The 21,530-nt window shown below is 44.3% G+C and overlaps 1 protein-coding gene across 1 annotated transcript in view; it reads left to right on the forward strand.

The window, feature by feature from the left end:
* The window catches only part of ap2a1 (adaptor related protein complex 2 subunit alpha 1), a 102,108-nt gene that overhangs the window by 66,059 nt on the left and 14,519 nt on the right, over nucleotides 1-21,530 (forward strand). Inside the window, exons 14-15 of the mRNA XM_072271514.1 lie at nucleotides 2,358-2,525; nucleotides 6,186-6,325. Of these exons, the coding sequence (XP_072127615.1) occupies nucleotides 2,358-2,525; nucleotides 6,186-6,325 (308 nt within the window). The remainder of the gene's footprint in view (nucleotides 1-2,357; nucleotides 2,526-6,185; nucleotides 6,326-21,530) is intronic.

Here is a 21,530-nt window from a genome sequence, read left to right on the forward strand (position 1 = left end):
TAAAAAAAAACATAAGTAAATTTTTAAATAAATTACCCCTCACATCCCCTTTGAACCTACCCCTGTTTCACCTTCAATGCATGCCCTTTGGTATTAGACATTTCTACCCTGGGAAACAGATACTCCCTGTCTACTCTGTCTCTGCCTCTCATAATCTTATAAACCTCTATCAGATCTCCGCCACGCCAAAGAAAACAGCTCAAGTTTGTCCAGCTTCTCATGATAGCACATGCCCTCTAAACCATGCAGCATCCTGGTAAACCTCTTCTGCACCCTCTCCAAAGCCTCAATATCCTTCCTACAGTGGGGTAACCAAAACTGTTTGCAATACTCAGACATGCCCTAACCAGAGTTCTATAAAGTTGCAACATAATCTCTTGATTTTTTAACTCAATGTCTCGATTAATAAAAGCAAGCATTCCATAAGCTGCGTTAACCACCCTATTTACCCGTGTAGCCATTTTGATGGAGCTATGAACTTAGACCCTAAGATCTCTCTGCTCAGCAACACTGTACTGTCTCCTTGCATTTGCCCTCACAGGGTGCAACACCTTCCATTTATCTGGGTTGAACTACATCTGCCATTTCTTTGCCCATATCTGCAACTGGTCTACATCATGTTGAATCTTTGCCAGTCTTCTACACTATCCACAGCTCCACCACTCTTGATATCATTTGCAACTTACTAAACCACTCATCTACATTTTCATATAAGAAATACATCACACAAATAGAGCTATTACATTCAGTTGACAAGATTACCAGTAAAATTATCTTTTGATAACAGAATGGTGGCTACAGGAAGACTTTAAGTAATGGACAAGGTTCTGACTACAAAGTAAAATGATTATCCATAGGTCTAACAGTAAATCCAATTTTCTATTAAAACATTGGGTGCACTCTATTACGTAATCAATGAAACTCCTGAACCTTGGACATCATCACTACTGCATTCAAGGTCTCCACTTAGAAGCTTTGTCTACGGTTCCCGGTTACCACGTTAGCACAAACCTCATCCCTATTTACTCATTACTAACCCTCACTGTTCTTTCCCCTCCATCACCTATTTATTTCCTAAATAGTTGGAAGTTTTGTAGATGAGGCAGACAAACTAGGATTGCCCAAGACCGACTCTTAGTCTAAGCTTACAGTACATATGGGGTGCCTAAGACCTTTGTAAAGCACTGTATTTGTCAGTGGAGCTGAGTGTAAGCTTGTAAATCTGCTGCCAGGAGCAACGGATGTTGGGGAAAGAGGAGTGTAGAGCGCTGTGGGAGGGGTGTGGGACAGATGGCAGAGGAGGAGTGCCAGAGGTTGGTGGAGCAGATGCAGACGCATCCAATCTTGAGACACCAGGCAAAGTCATTTGATTCCAAACAATTGTGGTTTATTGATCATTGCAGAATGTCTGTCTGGTGCTTCCCACTCCTTCCCCTTGTCCCATCCATGATTCCCCTCTCCCTGCCCCCTTCCCACTCTCTGTCCACAACAGAGACCCATATGTCAGAATTGGGTTTATCATCACTCACAATGTCATGTTATACACACACAAACTGCAGAGATGAGGAAATTTTTTAACCAGAGGGCGGTGAATCTGGAATTCATTGCCACAAACAGCTGTGGAAGCTAAGAGATTGGGCATATTTAAAGCAGAGGTTGATAGGTTCTTGATTTGTAAGAATGTCAAAGGTTACAGGGAGAAAGGGGTTGAGAGAGACATTAAGTCAGTCATGATGGAATGGTGGAGAAAACATGATAGGCCAAATGGCCTGATTCTGCCCCCGAGTCCTATGGTCATCACTGGTAAAATCATCAATAACAGTGGCTTCTCTTTATGTAGGACCCTTAATGTGGCAAAAGCTTATCAAAGCACCCCATGGGAGCATTACATATGATAGCGTTTCAGGTAAGGGAATCATGGGTAAGCAAAAGCTGCAGGTTTTAAGGACACCTTGAGGAAGGAGATGTTCAGGGAGAGGATTTCAGAGAGTAGCTCAAGGAGGCAGCAGTAAGTAGAGCAGTTAAATTCCGTGATGATCAAAAGGATGATTGCTGGGGCAGAGAGATCTGAATCACTCAGTTGCAGGAAGGGAGGCATGGGAGGACATAAAAAGACTTGAAAGTGAGGGCAAGAATTTTAAAGTGGAAGCATTTCAGCCATTTTTTGTTGATGTGATTTCCCAGAGGGGAGGGGAAACTGCTGGGTACGATGTGTAGTCATATCAGCTCCAGCCTAGCAACTGACTTCTCTTTTGACTTTTTCCCCTCCACTTCTGTGTGTTTCTGTTTGGGCTCTCTCATTTTTGCTCTCCTCATCTCTACTCCACTCCCCCCCCACCCCCCACCCCACCGTATAGGCCACCGTCCTGGAAGAAATGCCTCCATTCCCTGAGCGGGAATCCTCCATCCTTGCCAAGCTGAAGAAGAAGAAGGGACCAGGCACCATGACTGACTTGGAAGAAGGGAAGAAGGAACAAACAGAGGTGAACGGTGGTGTCGAACCTGTTGTGAATGCCAGCACAGTGGTGAGTGTGACTTTGGCGGAATGCCTATATTCCATTCGTAAGGCCAGTGATGTTGTGGGGATGGAACTGGACTCTCTGATGGTGGTGTCTGAAAAGAGGATGCTGTCCAAGTTGCATGCAATCTTGGACAATGTCTCCCATCCACTACATAATGTACTGGGTGGGCACAGGAGTACATTCAGCCAGAGACTCATTCCACCGAGATGCAACACAGAGCGTCATAGGAAGTCATTCCTGCCTGTGACCATCAAACTTTACAACTCCTCCCTTGGAGGGTCAGACACCCTGAGCCAATAGGCTGGTCCTGGACATTTCCTGGCATAATTTACATATTACTATTTAATTATTTATGGTGCAACTGTAACGAAAACCAATTTCCCCCCAGGATTAATAAAGTATGACTATTCTTTGATCTGTTCAGAACCATATAAGGATAAAGATTATCTTTATTTGTCACATGCACATTGAAACATACAATGAAATGTGTTATTTGCATTAATGGCCAACCCATTCCGAGGATGTGCTGGGGGCAGCCTGCCAGTGTTGCCATGCTTCCCGTGCCAACATAGTGTGCCCACAATTTACTCACCCTAATACATAGCTTTTGGAATGTGGGAGGAAACCGGAGCAACCAGAGGAAGCTCTTGTCATCGCGGAGGGAATGTACAAACTCTTTACAGGTAGTGTCGGGATTGAACACTGGGCTTCTAATTGCTGGCGCTGTAAAAGCGCCACACTACGATGCCACCCAATGTGTATGTTCGTGGTCTTCTGCTGCTGTCGCCCCTACTTCAAGATTCAATGTGTTGTGCGTTTAGAGATGCTCTTCTGCACACCACTGTTGTCAGGCATGGTTATCTGAACTACTGTCACCTTCCTGTCAGCTTGAACCAGTTTGACCATTCTCCTCTGACCTCTTTCATTAGCGAGGTGTTTTCACCCACAGAATTGCTGTTCACTGGATTCTTTTTCATACCATTCTCTCTAAGCTTTAGAGACTGAGCGTGAAAATCCCAGGAGATCAGCAGTTTCTGAGGTGCTCAAACCACCCTATCCGGCAGCCACAATCGTTCCACAGTCAAAGTCACTTAGATAACACTTCTTCCCTATTCTGATGCTTGGTCTGAACAACAACTGACCAAGTCTGCAGCTTTTGTGCATTGAGTTGCTGCCACATGATTGGCTGATTAGGTGTTTGTGCAGGTGTACGTAATAAAGTGGCCATTGAGTATATATAATTCTGACCACGTGTCATACTTGGTACTATCATTGCACCACCTACCTCCAATTCAGAAGGCTGTAGTTGCATTTCAGGGACTTGAGCACAAAATTCAAGCAGTTGTTCAGTGCTGAATAGAGAAAACACTGCACTGTCAGAGATAGTGTCTTAATTACAGTAGGCTGGGAGCTGCCTCTTCCATCTACTTCCAGAAGGGAAGAGGTAAATTGGTGCAGAAAAACAAACTTCAGAAACCCAGAGGAGACTAAACTGAAATATGTCCTTTGCGTCGCTCTTCCGACACAATGAATGTCAGAACCAATGGGAGCACCAACTGATTGCTCGTATGAGAATCCATGAATTACTTCACCGTACCATAGGAATCTGGTGCTGGAGATAATTGACCTTTAACCTTCCTGAAACATAATTGGGCACCACAGTAGCATAGTGGTTAGTGTGACAGTATTACAGCTTGGGACATTGGAGTTTTTAGTTTAATTCTGGTGTCCTCTGTGAGAAAGTTTGTACATCCTTCCCATAAGCAAGTGGGTTTCCTCCGGATGTTCCAGTTTCCTCCCACAATCCAAAGGCGTACTGGGTAGGTTAGTTGGTTATTGTAAATTGTCCTGTGATTAGGCTAGGGTTAAATTGGTGGGCTGCTGGGCAGCGTGGCTCAGTGTTCTGTGCTACATTCAATTCAGGTTTACTTGTCATTCAATCATACATGAATACAGCGAAATGCAAAACACCGGGGCCAAGGTGCAAAACACAATACCAACCATCACGCACGGCACAAAGCACATACAAGAGAGTGAGCACATGTAAGATATCAGTAAAATACGGTCGCGCCGAGACCCGGAGTGCATGAATGTCACAGAAATCTGCAGTCCGCCACAATACAGCTTATCTTCTCAAAATAAAAAATAAATAGAAGTAATTAATACTGATGTTGCTGGCCAACTGCAGATATAAGTCACTAAATCCACATCCCTTTTAGAGTTTGCATGAAAAACTATAACAGGTGGAAAGTTGTACAGCATGGTAACAGGCCTTTCTGGCCTGAGTCTGTACAAATCGTGCCAGTCTGTACAAGTCCCAGTTTCCTGTGTAACTCCTCCCAATTATTGTTGAGCTGATGTTCTGTATCATCAGAATCAGATTTAATATCACTGATGTGCCGTGAAATTTGTCGTCTTTGCTGGCAGCAGTGCAATGCAGTACATAATAATAGAAAAAAAAATGTGAATGGAAGTGTATATACATTAAATAGTTAAGTAAGCAGTGCAAAAATAGAAAAAAGTAGTGACGTATTGTTCATGGATTCAGTGTCCATTCATAACTCTGATGGCAGAGGGCAACAAGCTGTTCCTGAATCGTTGAGTGTGTTTTCAGGCTTCTGTATTCCTTCCTGATGGTAGCCAAGAGAACATAATCAGTTCTTTAGTCTTACTGACGCTGAGTGGAAGGTTGTTGCTGGGACACCACTCAACTAGCTGATATTTCTCACTCCAGTACGCCCTCTCATCACCGTCTGAAATTCTGCCAACAGTAGTTGTATTGAAAACAAAAGTTACAAAAGCAACCTTTTTTGGAATGTAAGTGAATGACCCAATTTCTGTTAAAGACCATCAAGCATAGGAGCAGAATTGGGACATTTGGCCCATCGCGTCTGCTATTCCATCACAGCGATTTATTAACCCATTCAATCCCACTGTCCCGTCTTCTCATAAACTTTGAAACCCTAGCTAAACAGGAATCTATCAACCTACACTTTAAATATACCCAATGACTTGGCCTCCACAGCTGTCTGTGGTAATGAATTCCACAGATTCACCACCCTCTGGCTAAAGAAATTCCTCCTCATCTCTGTTCTAAAGGGACATCCTCTTACTCTGAGGCTGTGCCCTCTGGTCTTAGACTCCCCACTATCGGAAACATCCTCTCCAAGTCCACTGTATCTAGGATTTCCAATATTTGGTAAGTTTCGGTGAGATTCCCCTCTCAACCTTCTAAACTCCAGTGAGTATAGGTCCAGAGCCACAAAATGCTCCTTGTACATTAACCCTTTCATTCCCGGGATCATTCTCGTGAACCTCCTCTGGACCCTCTCCAATGCCAGCACATTCTTTCTTCTGAGGGGCGCCAGAACTGCTAACAATACTCTGTGCGGTCTGACCAAAGTCTTACAAAACTTCTTTGATACCAACTCCTTCCAGTAAATCCTCAGAAAGCCTTTCCTACAGAATAACCATTCACTCACTGAAACAGCATTCCCACAAATCTTATTGAGCCACTTTTCAACCACAGGCTACCTAGTTGTGCAATTACAGGTGAGGAAAAATAGATGAACCTGCCCATTTAGTATAAATAAATCGCAATTCGGTGCTGTGATTTATTTATTTATTTGGCTGTTCTATAACCGGATCTCCTGTCTCCTGTAGTCCACGCCTTCCCCTTCTGCTGACTTGCTTGGCTTGAAGAGTGCTCCTGCTGGTGGAGGCAGTCTGCTGGTGGATGTATTTTCCGATACTGTGCCCACCACTGGGACTCTGGCACCAGGAGCTGAGGACAATTTCTCCCGGTAAGTACAGAGCATGCAGTCAATTTCCAATCTCTTGTTGGTTTGGGAGGGGCTTTTGCCACTGGTGTTACTTAATTTCAATCCAGCCAGTGTAACTATGAATCTGTACAAAGCCAATTTCGGGCTGTTAGATCAGCGTATGCATACGTCAAAGTTAAGTTTACTGTCAGAGTTCAAAGTACAACCTTGAGATTCGTCTCCTTACAGGCAGCCACAAAACAGGAAACCCAGAAGAACCCATTTAAAATAAAAAGACAAATACCCAATGTGCAAAGAGAAAGAGGGAAAACAACAAATTGTGCAAACAATAAAAGTAATCAAATGGCATTTAGAATGAAAGTGAGTCCTCAGGCATGAGGCCAGGATCAGGCCCACAGCCTCAGCCTCAGTTCACTCCGCTATGTACTGAATGTCACAGAGCCCTGAGACACGAAGTCCGGGGCAGGCCCACAGACTGGGCCTCACTGCAGTGAAGAGCGAAGTAACTGTCGCGGAGCCCGCAGACACGCAGCCGGGGCGGAAGCAAAGCTACACGTGTGCACAGGTGCAGGACCTTGGAGCAGCATCACAAACACAGCATTAGATCGGCAGCGTTCAAAGAAAGACATGAACGGAACATAAACGATGCACATTTTTACAAGAAAGAACACAATTAGAACAAAACAAAGTAGAAAGTGATCATTATGTTGCTATACTGTAGTGATGAGGGTTGTACTGGTTGGCAAGAGTGGATTTGTTGACATACAGTACATTGTAAATATTCTGTGAGGTTTTTTTAAACTTTTACTTATGCCCACTAAGGTTCCTTGGTTCACATTTCAGTCTTTGTAGCGCTGCTGTGATATTTGGGCACCCTTCCTGTGTGTTAGTTTTAGACAAGGTAAAGGTAAAGTTCCTCCCTGCACCATTAGGCACATTGGGTGGCAACCTTGGTGTTTCTTTAGCACTTGTCTATTTCACGAGGCCAAGTTGCTAGCTCAACGCACAACCCAGCACGAGTGGAACTTCTGCACAGAGCCAGCCGGATTTGAACCCGGGACCTCTTGCTCTGAAGTCCAGTGCAGATACTACTGCACCACCACCACAGTAGGCTAATACACACAAAATACTGGGGGAACTTAGCAGGCAGGTACCATGTACTGAGGGAAACAAACAGTTGATGTTTTGTGCCGAGACCCTTCATCGGGATAGGTCATGATGAAAGTTCTCAGTTCGAATGCTGTCTGACCCACTGAGTTCCTCCAGCATTTTAGTGTGTGTTGCTCAAGATTTTCACGGGGGCCACTGTAGCGTGGCGGTTAGCGCAATACTATTACAGCTCAGGGCGTCGGCGTTTGGAGTACAATTCCAATGTCATCTATAAGGAGTCTCTGTTCTCCCCATGGACTGTGGGTTTTCTCCAGGTGCTCTGGTTTCCTCCACAGTCCAAAGACATACCAATTACTGGGTCAATTGGTCATTGTAAATTGTCCTGTGTTTAGGCTAGGGTTAAATTGGGGGTTGCTGGGGGTCATGGCTCAAAGGGCCTGTTTCATGCAGTATCTCCATAAATAAATAAATTTCCAGTCTCTGTAGACGTTTGCAAAGCAGAGATATGGACATGATCAGAATTAATTTTTTAAAAAATTTTCTATATAAACAACAAGTGAGAATTAAAGAGAGCTCTGCGTTTTTTTTTTAACCTGTTTCAAACCTTTCATTGCTGGCAAAACTCTGCTTCACTCTCCAGTTAAAATGGTTAGCTGTGCACAGGTAACACACATCAAAGCTGCTGGGTGAACGCAGCAGGCCAGGCTCGGCCCAAAACGTCGACTGTACCTCTTCCTAGAGATGCTGTCTGGCCTGCTGCGTTCACCAGCAACTTTGATGTGTGTTGCTTGAACTTCCAGCATCTGCAGAATTCCTGGTGTAGCTGTGCACAGGGCAGGTTTTGTCTGCACCTTTGTGTAGTAGTTTTACCACAAAGTGCCCCACCCTGTGGCCAGAGTGAGAACTGTTAATGTTTGGTCATCCAGTCTCAGACCCAGACAGGTAATGTCCCTTGGCTGGTATTGCACCCTTGTCGCAAAGGATGGAGTAACAACGCTGACACGGTCTTTTACATTGTACTGTTGCCATGGCAACCTTTTTTGTAGTTTGGAAAGCTGACATGATGGGGGTGAATCTCTTAGGTTGGGAGCATTTCTTGAACAAGACGTTAATGGATTCAGACAATGCAATTTAAAGCATAGAGCATTATAGCACAAGACAGGCCATAGGTCCACTATGTTGTGCTGATCTTGATGCCGGTGTGTACTAAATAAAACCATAAGACAGGAGCAGAATTAGGCCATTCAGCCCATTGAGCCTGCTCTGCCATTTCATCATGGCTGATTTATTATCCATCTCAACCCTATTCTCCTGCCTTCTCCTTGTAAACCTTGATGCCCTGACTAATCAAGAACTTATCAACCTCTGTTTTAAATGTACTCAATGACTTGGCTTCCACGGTCATCTGTGGTAATGAATTCTACAGTTTTGCCACCCTCTGACTGAAGAAATTCCACCTCATCTCTGTTCTAAAGGGACATCCGTCTATTCTGAGGCTGTGTCCTCTAACCCTAGAGCCCCCCCATAGGAAACATCCTTTCCACGTCAACTCTATCCAGGCCTTTCAATATTGGATGGGTTTCAATGAGACCCTTCCCCCCCCCCCTCCCTCTCCTCCCCCGCCCCCGCATTCATTTAAAATACAGCAAGTACAGACACGGGTCTTTCTTCTGGTAATCATCCGTATCTCTCCATTCCACTTTCAAACCTCTTGCTAACTCTTCCTTCAGTTAGTCCTGACGAAGGGTCTCGGCCTGAAACGTCGACTGTACCTCTTCCTAGAGATGCTGCCTGGCCTGCTGCGTTCACCAGCAACTTTGATGTGTGTTGCTTGTCTCTCCATTCCTTGTATTTTTATGTGCCTATCTAAAAGTCACTTAAAGCACCACCAAACTGTCTGTTTCTACTACTTTCTGGTAACCCATTCCAGGCATCTATTATTGTGCTTTTTTTAAAAAAAAAACTTTGTTCTTCATGTTGCCTTTAAGTGTCCAATCCCCCAATCCAGCCTCAAGCTTGTCCTGTAGTATTTGATATTTCTACCCTGGGGGAAAAGATTCTGACTGCTGACCCTCTTTATGCCTGTCGGAATTTTGGAAACCTTTATCAGTTCTTCTCTCAGTCTTCAATGCTCTGGAGCAGGAGTTTCCAACCTTTTTTATGCCACAGACCCCTACCATTAACTGAGGGGGCCATGGACCCTAGGCTGGAAACCCCTGCTCTAGAGAGAACAACTCAAGTTTGTCCGATCTTTTAGCTCATAACCTCCGATCTGGGTAGTGTCCTGGTAAACTACTTCTGCGCCCTCTCCATGGTCTCTTCATCTCCACATCTGTCCCGTGATGGGGTGACCAGAGCTGCAGACAAGTGCGGTCTGACTGAAATTTTGTATCATTACAATATGAATCCTGTGTTTTTATACTCAACATCCCTACCAACAAAGGCAGCCATACCAGACCTGCCAATTTCACCTTATCCTCTTGCAAAACCACTTCAGTAAACTATCAATCTGCCTCCCAAGAACCTTCTGTGCCTTAAAGCTATTAAGGGGTCTATCATTATCTGTATACTTTGTCCTTTCATTTGACCTCACAAAGTGCAATGCCTCACACTTGTCTAAATTAAATTCTATCTGCCACTTCTCTGCCCATATCTGTAACTGATCTGTACCGTGCCATGTTCTTTGGTAGTCTCTTACATTGTCCACAACTCCATCAATCTTACTGTCATCTACAAACTTACTGATCCACCCTTCTACATTTTGTGCTGTACACTCAGTGGCCAATATGTTGGGTAAAGGAATGGAACCTGGTGTGGTCTTTTGCTGCTGTAGCCCATCCACTCAAGTTTTGTCACGTAGTCCGTTCAGAGATGCTCTTGGGCACACCACTGTTGTAGTGTGTGGTTATTTGAGTTTCTGTTGCCCTCCTGTCAGCTTGAACCAGTCTGGCCATTCTCTCTCATTATTAAGGCTTTTTCACCCACACAACTGCCTCTCGCTTGCTGTTTTATGTTTCTCACTCCATCCTCTAAACTCCAGTGAATGTTGTGCGTGAAAATCCCAGGAGATCAGGAGTTTGAGATACTCAAACCACCCCGCCAAGGTCACTTAGATCACATTTCTTCCCCATTGTGATGTTTGGTCTGAACAACAGAACCTCTTGACCATGTCTGCATGCTTTTATGCATCGAGATGCTGCCACATTGATTAGATATTTGCAATAATGAGCAGGCTTATCAAATGGCCACTGAGTATATATTGCAAACAACGAAGTACCAGCACCAGTCCTTGTAGAACATCGCCGGTCACAGACCTCCAGCCAGAGCAAACGGCGTTCCATCTTCTATGCAGAAGCCTGTTCTCAATCCATGTTTACAATTCACCCTAGATCCCCTGCACCTTTATCTTTTGAATTAACTGACTGTCCTCAGGGTTTACTCCTGAAGCCTTTCCCATGAGTGGGTATGACTGCAAGGCAGCGGAGGTTTAAAATGAGAGTTTTCCCTCTCTTAGATGGACTGCCTTCCCAGGTTGATGAGCTCCATCTACCCAAAGCACTGGTTTTAAGGCACCAGGACCTGCCTTCGCCCCTTCTGTCAGTAGAAAGAGTTCGACCGGGCTTAGAGGCTAAGCCACACGAGAAGGCCAGGAGTTGGACTTGGTTGTCAGAAGCTATTTGAAGCACATGCCGTGAGGAGCACTTATAGGTAGTGAGAGCTTGGCCCCACTACCACTCCTCAGCTTGACAACCTTGGATTTGGCTTCAGGAGTAAGCCCCGAGGACAAATCCGGAGCTGGAGTCCCTAAGGCAGTCCGATGTTGCTTTCAACCTCATTCTGGCAACTCCTGCGACGACACTGGTGCCAAGCTGTATCGGCCCTTGCCCTTCCCTTGGACAACATCGGTGGCGTGGAGAGGGGAGACTTGCAGCATGGGCAACTGCCAGTCTTCCATACAACCTTGCCCAGGCCTACGCCCTGGAAAGACTGAAGCAAGACTTTCCAGGCGCAGATCCATGGTCTCGCGAGACTAACGGATGCCATCCAACTGACTCTGAGGGAGCTTATCAAATTGTCTCCATATGGACAATGTCCTGTGCCTCATCCTCAAGCTCCTCTGTCACCTCCTCAAAAAAAAACTCTCATCAGTTTTGTTAGGCGTGTCCTACCCCATACAGAGCACTGCACAGATAACCACAAATGCTGAGTCCCTGATATTTGAGTTTGTATGAAATACAAAATCCAGCAACTGTACACAATCCAAAAGGGAGATACTGCAGTTCAAGTTTTCTCCAGCCAGGTACATCATATTGTTGCTGATATCACTCAGTGCAACACACACGAGTTGTTGGTTTGCCTTGGATAGATTCTATCTCATCTCTCACAACAGAATATTTTTGATTTTGAACGTGTAATCTAAAAGTAGCCCCCCTGGCCACCCTCAGGGTCGCTCGGCTCGCTGTCGTTTAGGGAAACAGCCTTGGCCCCGCCAAACTGGGTAATTCGTTTGTGTGGATGCTGTGTGAGGTACCCCACCCCGCCCAAATAACAGACAATACACCAGATACGATTAAATGATTTACAGTTTATAGATATTACTGGAACTATATAATTAATAGAGAATAAAATATAAAAGGAAAATAAAAGGCACCACACTTATCAAAGTTCAATCTCTTCGTGCACAAACAGTTGGAGCTCAGGACCCTTCTTCACCCTGCGACCTCTCGGACCACCTCGACCCGCCGCCTGGGACCAACAATGGTGGTCGACCAGACGCTCCACACTGGTCCGTCCCTGTCTCCTCTCCTCGCCGAATGCCCTGCTCGGGGTCCAACCCCGTTAGCGGACATCACAGCACCTGGTCCATCCTCTGTCTGTCTCTCCCGCCTTCTGCCCCAAAACCCCGCGCATACAGTATCTTCAAATACACCAAAAACATAACAACTATCCCAATTGGTTCGGAACATATTCTTATCACACTCTAAACCAAAACAAGCTGCTAGCACAAAAACTTTCTCAGCGCTTAACATAACAAAGAAGCATTCCCAAGTTAACATAGCAAAGAAGCCATTTTAATGAACCTACGCAGTAACATAAGAGACGAAACCCCCTTACATAAACATGCTATTGAGGGTGTACTGTTGAACTGCTAAACTCCGGTATCTTCAATATTGTTCGTGGTTTCTCTGCCTCTGAGGTGCTCCACAACAATTTTTGTGCTGAAGAACTGAGTCCTGAAGAAGGGCCTCAGCCCTTGACTGTCTGTGTCCTCCATCGATGCTGCCTTACCTGCTGAGTTCCTGCAGCGTTTTGTGTGTTGTTATAATAGCAGAAGTATAGAAGTATTGAGGTGTTTCTAATAGTTTTATTCAGATGCCTTTTAGTCACACAGCAAAGTTTTCCTCTTCACACACTTTTCTGGAGTTTACAATGCACTTCTGTAAGGCCAAGATCCCCTAGTACAAATAATACCTACAACAAGACTCACTAATTTCACCTTGTCTTGAACATTGATGCTGTTTTACCTGTTGGCAGTCTGTATTGGATTTAAACTTGTGTCCAAAAGATGCAAATTACTGTTTGAGTTGCTTTTCCCTGACATCAGCAATAACTCCTGTAACAACAGCAACACCTGAACATGGTAGCCTATGTTTTTCCTTCCTCCACACCTGCTTAGTTCTTTTAAACACCTTTTGTGGTGCCACGGTAGTCTAGCACCTAGCGAAACCCTATTGCAGCTCCATCCGTGAGAAGTTTGTACGTCCTTCCTGTGAGCACATGGGTTTCCTCAGTGTGCTCTGGTTCCCTCCGACATTCCAAAGATGTACCAGCCAATTGGTCATTGTAAATTAGGCTGGGATTAAAGAAGTGGGCTGCTGGGTGGTGCAGCTACTGTGGATGGTGGAGCCCGTCTCACATTCTATCTCCAAATTCAATCAAATTGGTCTATGTCGAAAGGATACCAGCACTCTTTTCACCCCAAGGACCAGAGCCGATTTGTAGCACAGACCAAACACGATTGGTGTCATCTCTCATTTAGAAGTGAACCAGTTGTAGCCAGTGTCAGATCCTGGTTATTTTCGATCCCTACGTTCTTTTAGTTCAGGAATGAGCGAGAAACTGATTCTTCATGATTGTTTATTTTAAAGTTTAAACAGAGCACTTGAAACAAAGTAAGGAGCTGAGAAACAAAACAGTTTAAAGAGATTCGGTATGGCGCTTTTGAAAAACCTATTACCCATATACTCCAGATAACAGAAATTCCTTAGATGAAGATAAACCAATTAAAAGACTACACAATTATAACACGTGTTAATGTGCAAATTAAAAGTGAAAAAGGGTGGTAAACAGTTGTGTAACTGCTATACCACCCTCTGCCAGTAAGTGGGGACGAACCACCACATACTGTGAAAAATACATGTTCGTTAAAGATACAAATAGTTAAAAATACAAATTATGTCAGGAAGAAACAAACTACGAATAAAACTATGATTTTAGTCTTGCATTAATTCAACCAGCATCCTATAAAAAAAAATTTTTTAAAAACTGATTCCAACACTTGTGTCTACCTAGATCTGTTGTCCACAGCTATGAATGCAGAGTGATAACTAAGAGTGAAAATGCCCTTCTTTTGCTATAGGTCTTCATCTTCTGAACATGTGAACTGGTTACAGAAAGCTCTCTGCTATCCGAGAGTGGAATGGGGTCATATTTGTGCTTTATTCCAGGTCTGGTCAATGCAGTGCCTGATGTCAAGTGTCTGAAATGAGATCACCCTTCCTGCACAAACATCTCTCGTGTACACTCGGTGGCCATTTTATTAGGTACAGGAGTGTGCCTAATGAAGTGGCAACAGGAGTGGAACCTGGTGTGGTCTTCTGCACTGTTGTAAGGCATGGTTATTTGAGTTACTATCACCTTCCTATCAGCTTGAACCCATCTGGCCATTGTCCTCTGACCTCTCTGTCATTAACAAGAAGGTTCTTGGCGCGAAACGTTGACTGTTCTGTCTTTTCCATAGATGCTGCGTGGTCTGCTGAGCTCTTCCAGCATTTTGTGTGTGTGTCATTAACAAGATGTTTTTGCCACAGAGCTATTGCTCACTAGATTTTTTTTTTGTTATTCGTACCATTTTCTGTAAACTCTGTAGACACAGCAAGCTAGGCAGTATCTACGGAGAAGAGTAAACTGTCGATGTTTCAGGCCGAAACCCCTTTTCAGGACTTCTCGGCCCACAACGTCGACTGTTTACTCTTTTCCATAGATGCTGCCTGGCCTACAGGGTTCCTCCAGCATTTTGTGTGTGTTGCTTTGGAATTCCAGCATCTGCAAATTTTCTTGTGTTTGAACAAGACTGTTGTGCGTGAAAATCCCAGGAGATCAGCAGTTTCTGAGGTACTCAAACCACCCCATCTGGCACTAACAATCACTCTACGATCAAAGTCACTTAGATTACATTTCTTCCCAATTCTGATATTTGGTCTGAACAACAACTGAACCTCTTGATCATGCTTGCATGCTCTTGTGCATTGAGTTGCTGCCACATGATTAACTGATTAGATATTTGCATTTATGAGCAGGTGTACTTAATAAAGTGGCCACTGAGAGTATGTCTACAAAATGTCTTATAATGTTAGTTTTTAAATCCATAAATTTAAAGGAGAAGCCTTGTGACTCGATGTTTATTTTGCGTAGTTCTATGGTGGTTGCATTGATTTGGTCTCTCCTTTTGTTCCCTCTGTTCCTCTGCACGCTTGCCTCTGCTTTGGGATGGAGCAGAAGCCTGGATCTGCCGGGTGAGAGCCCTGCCTCGTTGGTGGATGCAGCCCTGTGTGCAGAGTAAGCTACGTAATGCTGAATAAGCCTGGACTGTTCAGATCCCTCTATCCCCGCTCACCCCACCCCACCCCCCAAACAATCCGCTCTGAAGCTGTGTCCAGGCCCCCAAATTGAAATATTGTTTACTCCCGAGTGACTTTATACCACGAGCGCCACAATAACATGGTGGTTAGCGCAATGCTATTACAGTGGAGGTGTCAGAGTTCAGTCCTGACATTCTCTGTAAGGAGTCTCTGTACGTCCTCCCTGTGGAATGCATGGGTTTGCTCCTTGTGCTCCTGTTTCCTCCCACAGTCCAATGCCATACCGGTCAGTAAGTTAATTGGTCATTGTAAATTATCCCGTGATTCATTTAGGGGTAAATCTGGGTTGTCGGGGTTTGCAGCTCGAAGGGCCAGAAGGGCCTATGCACTGTTTTTCTAAATTAAAAATAATAAATTACTGTATTTTATTTAGGCTGTTGCAGTTACAAGTAGGTAGGAAGGATCCAGAAACTGCTCTTGCTTAGAGTGCTTAATTACTAGAACATATCACTGCCCACAACGCCACAATCATATCTTGAAAATTTATCACTTTCAAGTTCGAAGCTTTTGTCAAGATTTCAGGCAAATGAATCTCACAGGAACATGTTAATATGTTCCTTTTGAGTCAGTTACGTGTAGTGATAATCCAAGGAACAAAAAAATACACCTGTGGTTTAATGGTGAGCAGAGAGGGGTGAGCTGCCAACCAAGTACAGTCGGGATATGTTCGGGTATGGTGGCATAAGACATAGGAGCAGAATTAGCCCATTCAGCCCGTCAAGTTTGTTCTGCCATTCCATGGCTGATTTGTTATCCTTCTCAGCCTCATTCTCCTGCCTTCTTAACTTTCCCCTTAACTCTTGATGTCCTTTCTAATTAAGAACCTTTCAACCTCCGCTTTAAACATGTCCAATCACTTGTCCTCGACAGTCAACTGTAGCAATGAATTGCACAGATTCACCACCATCTGGCTAAAGAAATTCATCCTCCTCTCCATTCTAAAAGGACGTCCCTCTATTCTGAGGCTGTACCATCTGGTCTTAGACTGCCCTACCATAGGAAACATCCTCTCCACATCCACTCTGTGTAGGCTTAGAAAGCAAGTTACAGGTATACAAAGCCTGAGCTACCACAGGAGCTGAGGAATTTAAATTCAGGAAATTAAATAAACCTGGAATTTTTTTTTTAAATGTCAGTGGTTAAGTAAGACTTTGATAGTGCAAGCTGATTTCCTGTTCTGTTGGCTGTAACTGTTACTAATGCCCAATCACTCATTTACATTATTTCACTTTCTGTTTTGCATATTCTATAGACATTGTAACATTTTACAGAGTGGGAGGTGTGCAAGCGCTCCGGATCTCAGATCCTGCTGCAACCCCTTTCGTGTTCCTGGTTCCCAACTCCTGGTCCACTGTCTGGACCTGGCTCCAGCTCTTGCTGCACATTCCCAGTTGCTCTCTTGGACCTCTGGTTCATGTTCTTGGCTAGCAAGTGAACCAGAGGGTGTCCAAACAGTGGATGCCAGATTATCCGAGTCTTTTTGCGCAAAGTTATAAAATTGTTCAGGGAGGGAAATGGTTGTCCTTGCCTCTGATGCCCACGGTAATGCTCGTGCCTCTTAACTGTCCTCTGGAGCGGCTACAAGATGTTCTTCTATGCCTAGGGATGGGCAATACTTGCCAGTGAATTAGTAAAAATAAACGTGATTTATATATTATGCAGTGAGATTTATGAAGCCAGTCGCTGAATCTGAAGTAGATAGGTAGCATGAAGTAGGGAGATAGGCCAACTAAAGTCCAAGTCCAAGTTTAATTGTCATTCAGCCAAACACATGTATACAGCTAAACAAAACATCGTACCTCTGCTGCCAAGGTGTAAAACACAGTACATACAGTCACACACAGCACACATAGTTACCATCCAGCACGTACAGACACAAAGTAAAATTAGTTCAACTCTCTGAGTGACGCTGCCTGGAGGTTGACAGGGTGACATAAAGGGTAACTTGCATCGATTCACGTAATGCTTCCCGCATCTGTCACGTGTTAGTTTGTGTGCATCAACTAGGGAATGTTCTTTGCCTGTCCTGTTACATGCTCAAACCGAACTAATGTTTTTAGGTGGCTTGAATGAAGCCAGCTTCTCTGTGGCTCTGTGTGGGGAGGGTTTAATCCAAACCAATATTAAATGGAATACAGTGCATCGGGGATTTGCATGCTTCAATGTTGCCCAAGTAATTTTCAGTTTGATGCCGCCTGCCTTTTCTTTTCTCACTTCCAGTTCTCGTTCCCATTCCAACATGTCGATCCGTGGCCTCCTCTTGTGCCGAGACAAGGCCACTCTCAGGGTGGAGGAGAAACATCTTGTATTCTGTTTGTGTAGCCTGATGGCATAAATATTGATTTCTCCTTCTGGAAAACTAATTTCTCTTCTCTCTCTCTCCCCTCCCCCCCCAAATTCTCCAATCTGACCTCTTACTACTTCACACCTGCCTATTTCTTCCCCCATGGGTCCCCTCCTTCCCTATCTCCCACAGTCCACTGTCATCTTCTATCAGATTCCGCCTTCTCCAGGCCTTGAGCTTTCCCACCCACCTGGCTTCACCTGTCACCTTCCCCTCTCCCCACCTTTTTATTCTGGCATCTTCTCCCTTCCTTCTCAGCCCTGAAGAAGGGTCTCGGCCTGAAACATCAACTGTTTGTTCATGTCCGTAGATGCTGCCTGACCTGCTGAGTTTCTCCAGCACTTTGTGTGGATTGCCTTTTGTCTGAATGAAACTGAGCTCCAGTTCTGGACAAGTGATGTCTCATCACCGATGAACATTGTCTTACACCTGAGGCTCTGTGATGGAGCTAAACTTGTTGATTGTCAGACAGAGTCACTTGGCTCTGCGTTGAGCTTTTTATTTCATTCAGTTCGATGTTTCTGTGCCCATTGGGCTTTGAGACTGTTGTGATTGTAGTTGTTTTGCATGGTAGCACAGAACACACTGATACCTGGTACCTGTTGTCAGTAACCTAACTATTAGAAGCATTATTCTGACCCCATCTGCCCTGCTACCAATCCTGCCTATGGCTGACAATCAGAAGATGCGGTGCAATATGTATCAAGACAGAAGCCTATGCTTCCACCTTACCTTTCCGACTTTGGGCACAGAATGGCTTGGCATGCGGTAACGGGCTTTTCCTCCAGCTCTCCCATGTGGAATGTACTGCTATGCCTGCCTGGTTTAACCCTGCACGCTCCGTGAGGCTTTTCGCACAAGCATGCCCTGGGTAATGACCACGCCAGCGGCCCGCGCAGTCACCAGAGAGGCTTAGCGTAGTCAGTTTGTCTCACGTCAGCAGGCATGCACAATGAGGTGAGAAAATGGGAAAGAGTGAGGAGTGCGGCAGACTGGCACGGGACGCTGCACTGCATTGTCCAGACGAGTCTATAGAAATAACTCAGTCCATTCTTCACAACAGGAGCATATCAGTCATTAGAGTTGCACCTTTATCCTGGTACAACCCGGTTCATAGTTTCTAACCACTTCAAAGTTCAAAGTAAATTCATTAGTCAAGTTATTTAACTATATACATGTATATGAAGTACGTAATCATACAATGTATATGGAAATGAGACAATGTTTCTCTGAACCAGGGTGTAAAGCACAGTAGTACACAACATACTATAACTTATGAAGGTAGGGATAAAATCTACAGATAAATCACGCATAAATAACAAACTGAAGTGCATAAATTAATATTGTAAGCTATGGTAGATTAACCAGTGACACTTTGAATGCTTGGAGTTCAGAAGCCTAATGGCCTGAGGGAAGAAACTGTTTCCCATCCTGACCGTTCTTGTCTATATGCATCGGAGTCTCCTGCCTGATGGTAGAAAGTCAAAGACGATGCTGGATGGATGGGTGGGATCCTTGATAATACTAAGGGCCCTGCGTACACAGTGCTCCTGATGTACGTCCCCGATGGTTAGCCGGGAAGCCCCTGTGATCCTCTCGGCTATTCTCACAGTCCTTTGTAAGGACATGTATGTCACCATACTCTACCCTGAGATTCATTTTCTTGCAGGCATTCACAGTTGGTACAAATAAATACAATAGAATCAATAAAAAGCTACACACACAGACTGACAACCGATGTACAAAAGAAGACAAATTGTTGCAAATACAAAAATTATCAATAAATAATATTGAACTTGTTGAAACTCCTTGAAAGTGAGTCTTATAGATTGTAGAATTGGCTGATTGTTGAGGTGAGTGAAGGTATCCACACTGGTCCAGGTGCCTAGTGGTTGAAGTGTAATAACTGTTCCTGAACCTGGTGATGTGGGATCTAAGGCATCCCAGTAACCTGTGTGTACCGAGGGCAGCACTGTACATGGTCCTGATGTCTCTGGTCGCCAAGTTGCTGGTTGAGCTAACAGAGGAAGATGTGCTTTAGGAGCAGGAAGAGTCGTCACCTTTGGGGATGCGGGGGGGGGAGGGGAGTAAAACTCAGGAGAAGAGTCAATCCTGTGTGTAATTATCCTGAGGAATATGATTAAACATAGTCCAGCATGGATTTATTTATTTTTAAACCTGATTTGAACAATCTTCTCCTGGTACCATTAACAGTTCTACTTCTTCAATTAAAGTTTCAACCTTAAATTATACGCTACGAACGATTTGATGCTTGTTAACAGAATTGTGCTTTATACTCCATCATTTCTCTCTAATAATTTCTCTCTCTGCCTCTTTCTCTGTCATTTTTTTCTCTCTCCCTCTCTCTGTTTTTCCTCTCGCTCTACCTCAGTGCTGTCGCGACTGTGCCTACTGCTGGCTCTGAGGATGCTTCTTTGCCTGTGCCTGATGCTGACGATCTCCTCAACAAGTAAGGAGATTACTTCTCTCTGTTTCAGGTGCTTTCTTTTCATACAAGAATGCTGAGATGCCTTTTATAAAAGCAGTGTTGTGGCTGCTGGTGTTCTGCTGGACGACACCCCTTTCTCCCTCCACTACAGATGAGGAAAGTTCAGCAACTTTAAGTGATCACTCTTTGTTTATCCAGAATTGATATTTTTTGGGCCTGATGCTCCGAGTTAATTTTAATCCAGTGGCTTGCTTTAATGTTTCCAACATGAAGGTCTTTCACCTGGGGAATTTTTGTGCCACTTTTTTCATGGGGTATATTTTCCTTGGGGCATTTAGTGTCGAAAAGATCTATCAGGATGTTGCCTGGAATTGGGTACACCTGAGTTGCAAGCAGAGGCTGTGAAGATGAGAGCTTGTAACCTGGAACATGGGATACTGAGGGGGTGACAAGGCGTCAAAGATTATGGGGAGAAGTCAGGAGAATGGAATTGAGAGGGAAAGTAAATCAGTAGAGTAGACTTGTTGGGCCGAATGGCTTAATTGTGCTCCCATGCTTTATGGGCATACAAATTGATAAGGGGCATGGACGAGGTTGAAGTGCAAAGTTGTTTTCCCAAGGAGGAGGTGTTAAAAACAGTCGTGTGTTTCAGATCGGAGGCAGATTCAAAAAGGAACATCGGGCAGCTACTTCAACCAAAAGATGCTGCAAGTTTGGAAGGAGCTGCCAGAAATAGCGGTTGGGGCAGGCACATTAGCAATATTTAAAAGCCATCTAGTTAAGTAAACGAATAGGAAAGGTTTAGAGGGCTATGGGCTAAATGCAGTCGGTGTGAGTTAGGCTGAATGCCTATTTCCATGCTGTCCGAGTCAGAATTCACAGGAATGTTACCAGGGCTAAAAAGATGTGGTAAAGCGCTCAACGTATTCTCTTGATTATTGCAGATTACAAACTATTCTCATCAACTTGTTCAAGTTAATTAAGGGCATGATGTGGAGAGAAATTATTTCCTCTTGCGCAGAAGTCCAGAATAAAGAGGTCACACAAAAGTACCGTCGGGATGTTCTGAAGCCAAGTCAGAAAGCATTTCTTTACACAAAGTGTGCTGGATATCTGGTGCTCTTTTTTTCCCCCTAACAGTTCTTTTTGAGGGAGTATTTTTATTTTGGTAAGGTTGTTTTTGGGAAAGGGATTTGAGTGGCATCAAATAAAGATGTGTAAATTGGGTCAGCAATGATCAAATAGAACAGTACGATGGGCTGAATGGACTGGGTAGTGCAGTTGAGTACCTGTTCACGTGGTGTCACATCGCAATGTGTTCGTATTTGATTTGGCAGAAACTGATGCCTGTTATGAGATACACTGTTGTCTCACTCAGGTAGGTGACTGTGTATCGCTAGC

Source organism: Mobula birostris, chromosome 11, assembly GCF_030028105.1.
Source record: "Mobula birostris isolate sMobBir1 chromosome 11, sMobBir1.hap1, whole genome shotgun sequence".
Lineage (NCBI taxonomy): Eukaryota > Metazoa > Chordata > Chondrichthyes > Myliobatiformes > Myliobatidae > Mobula > Mobula birostris.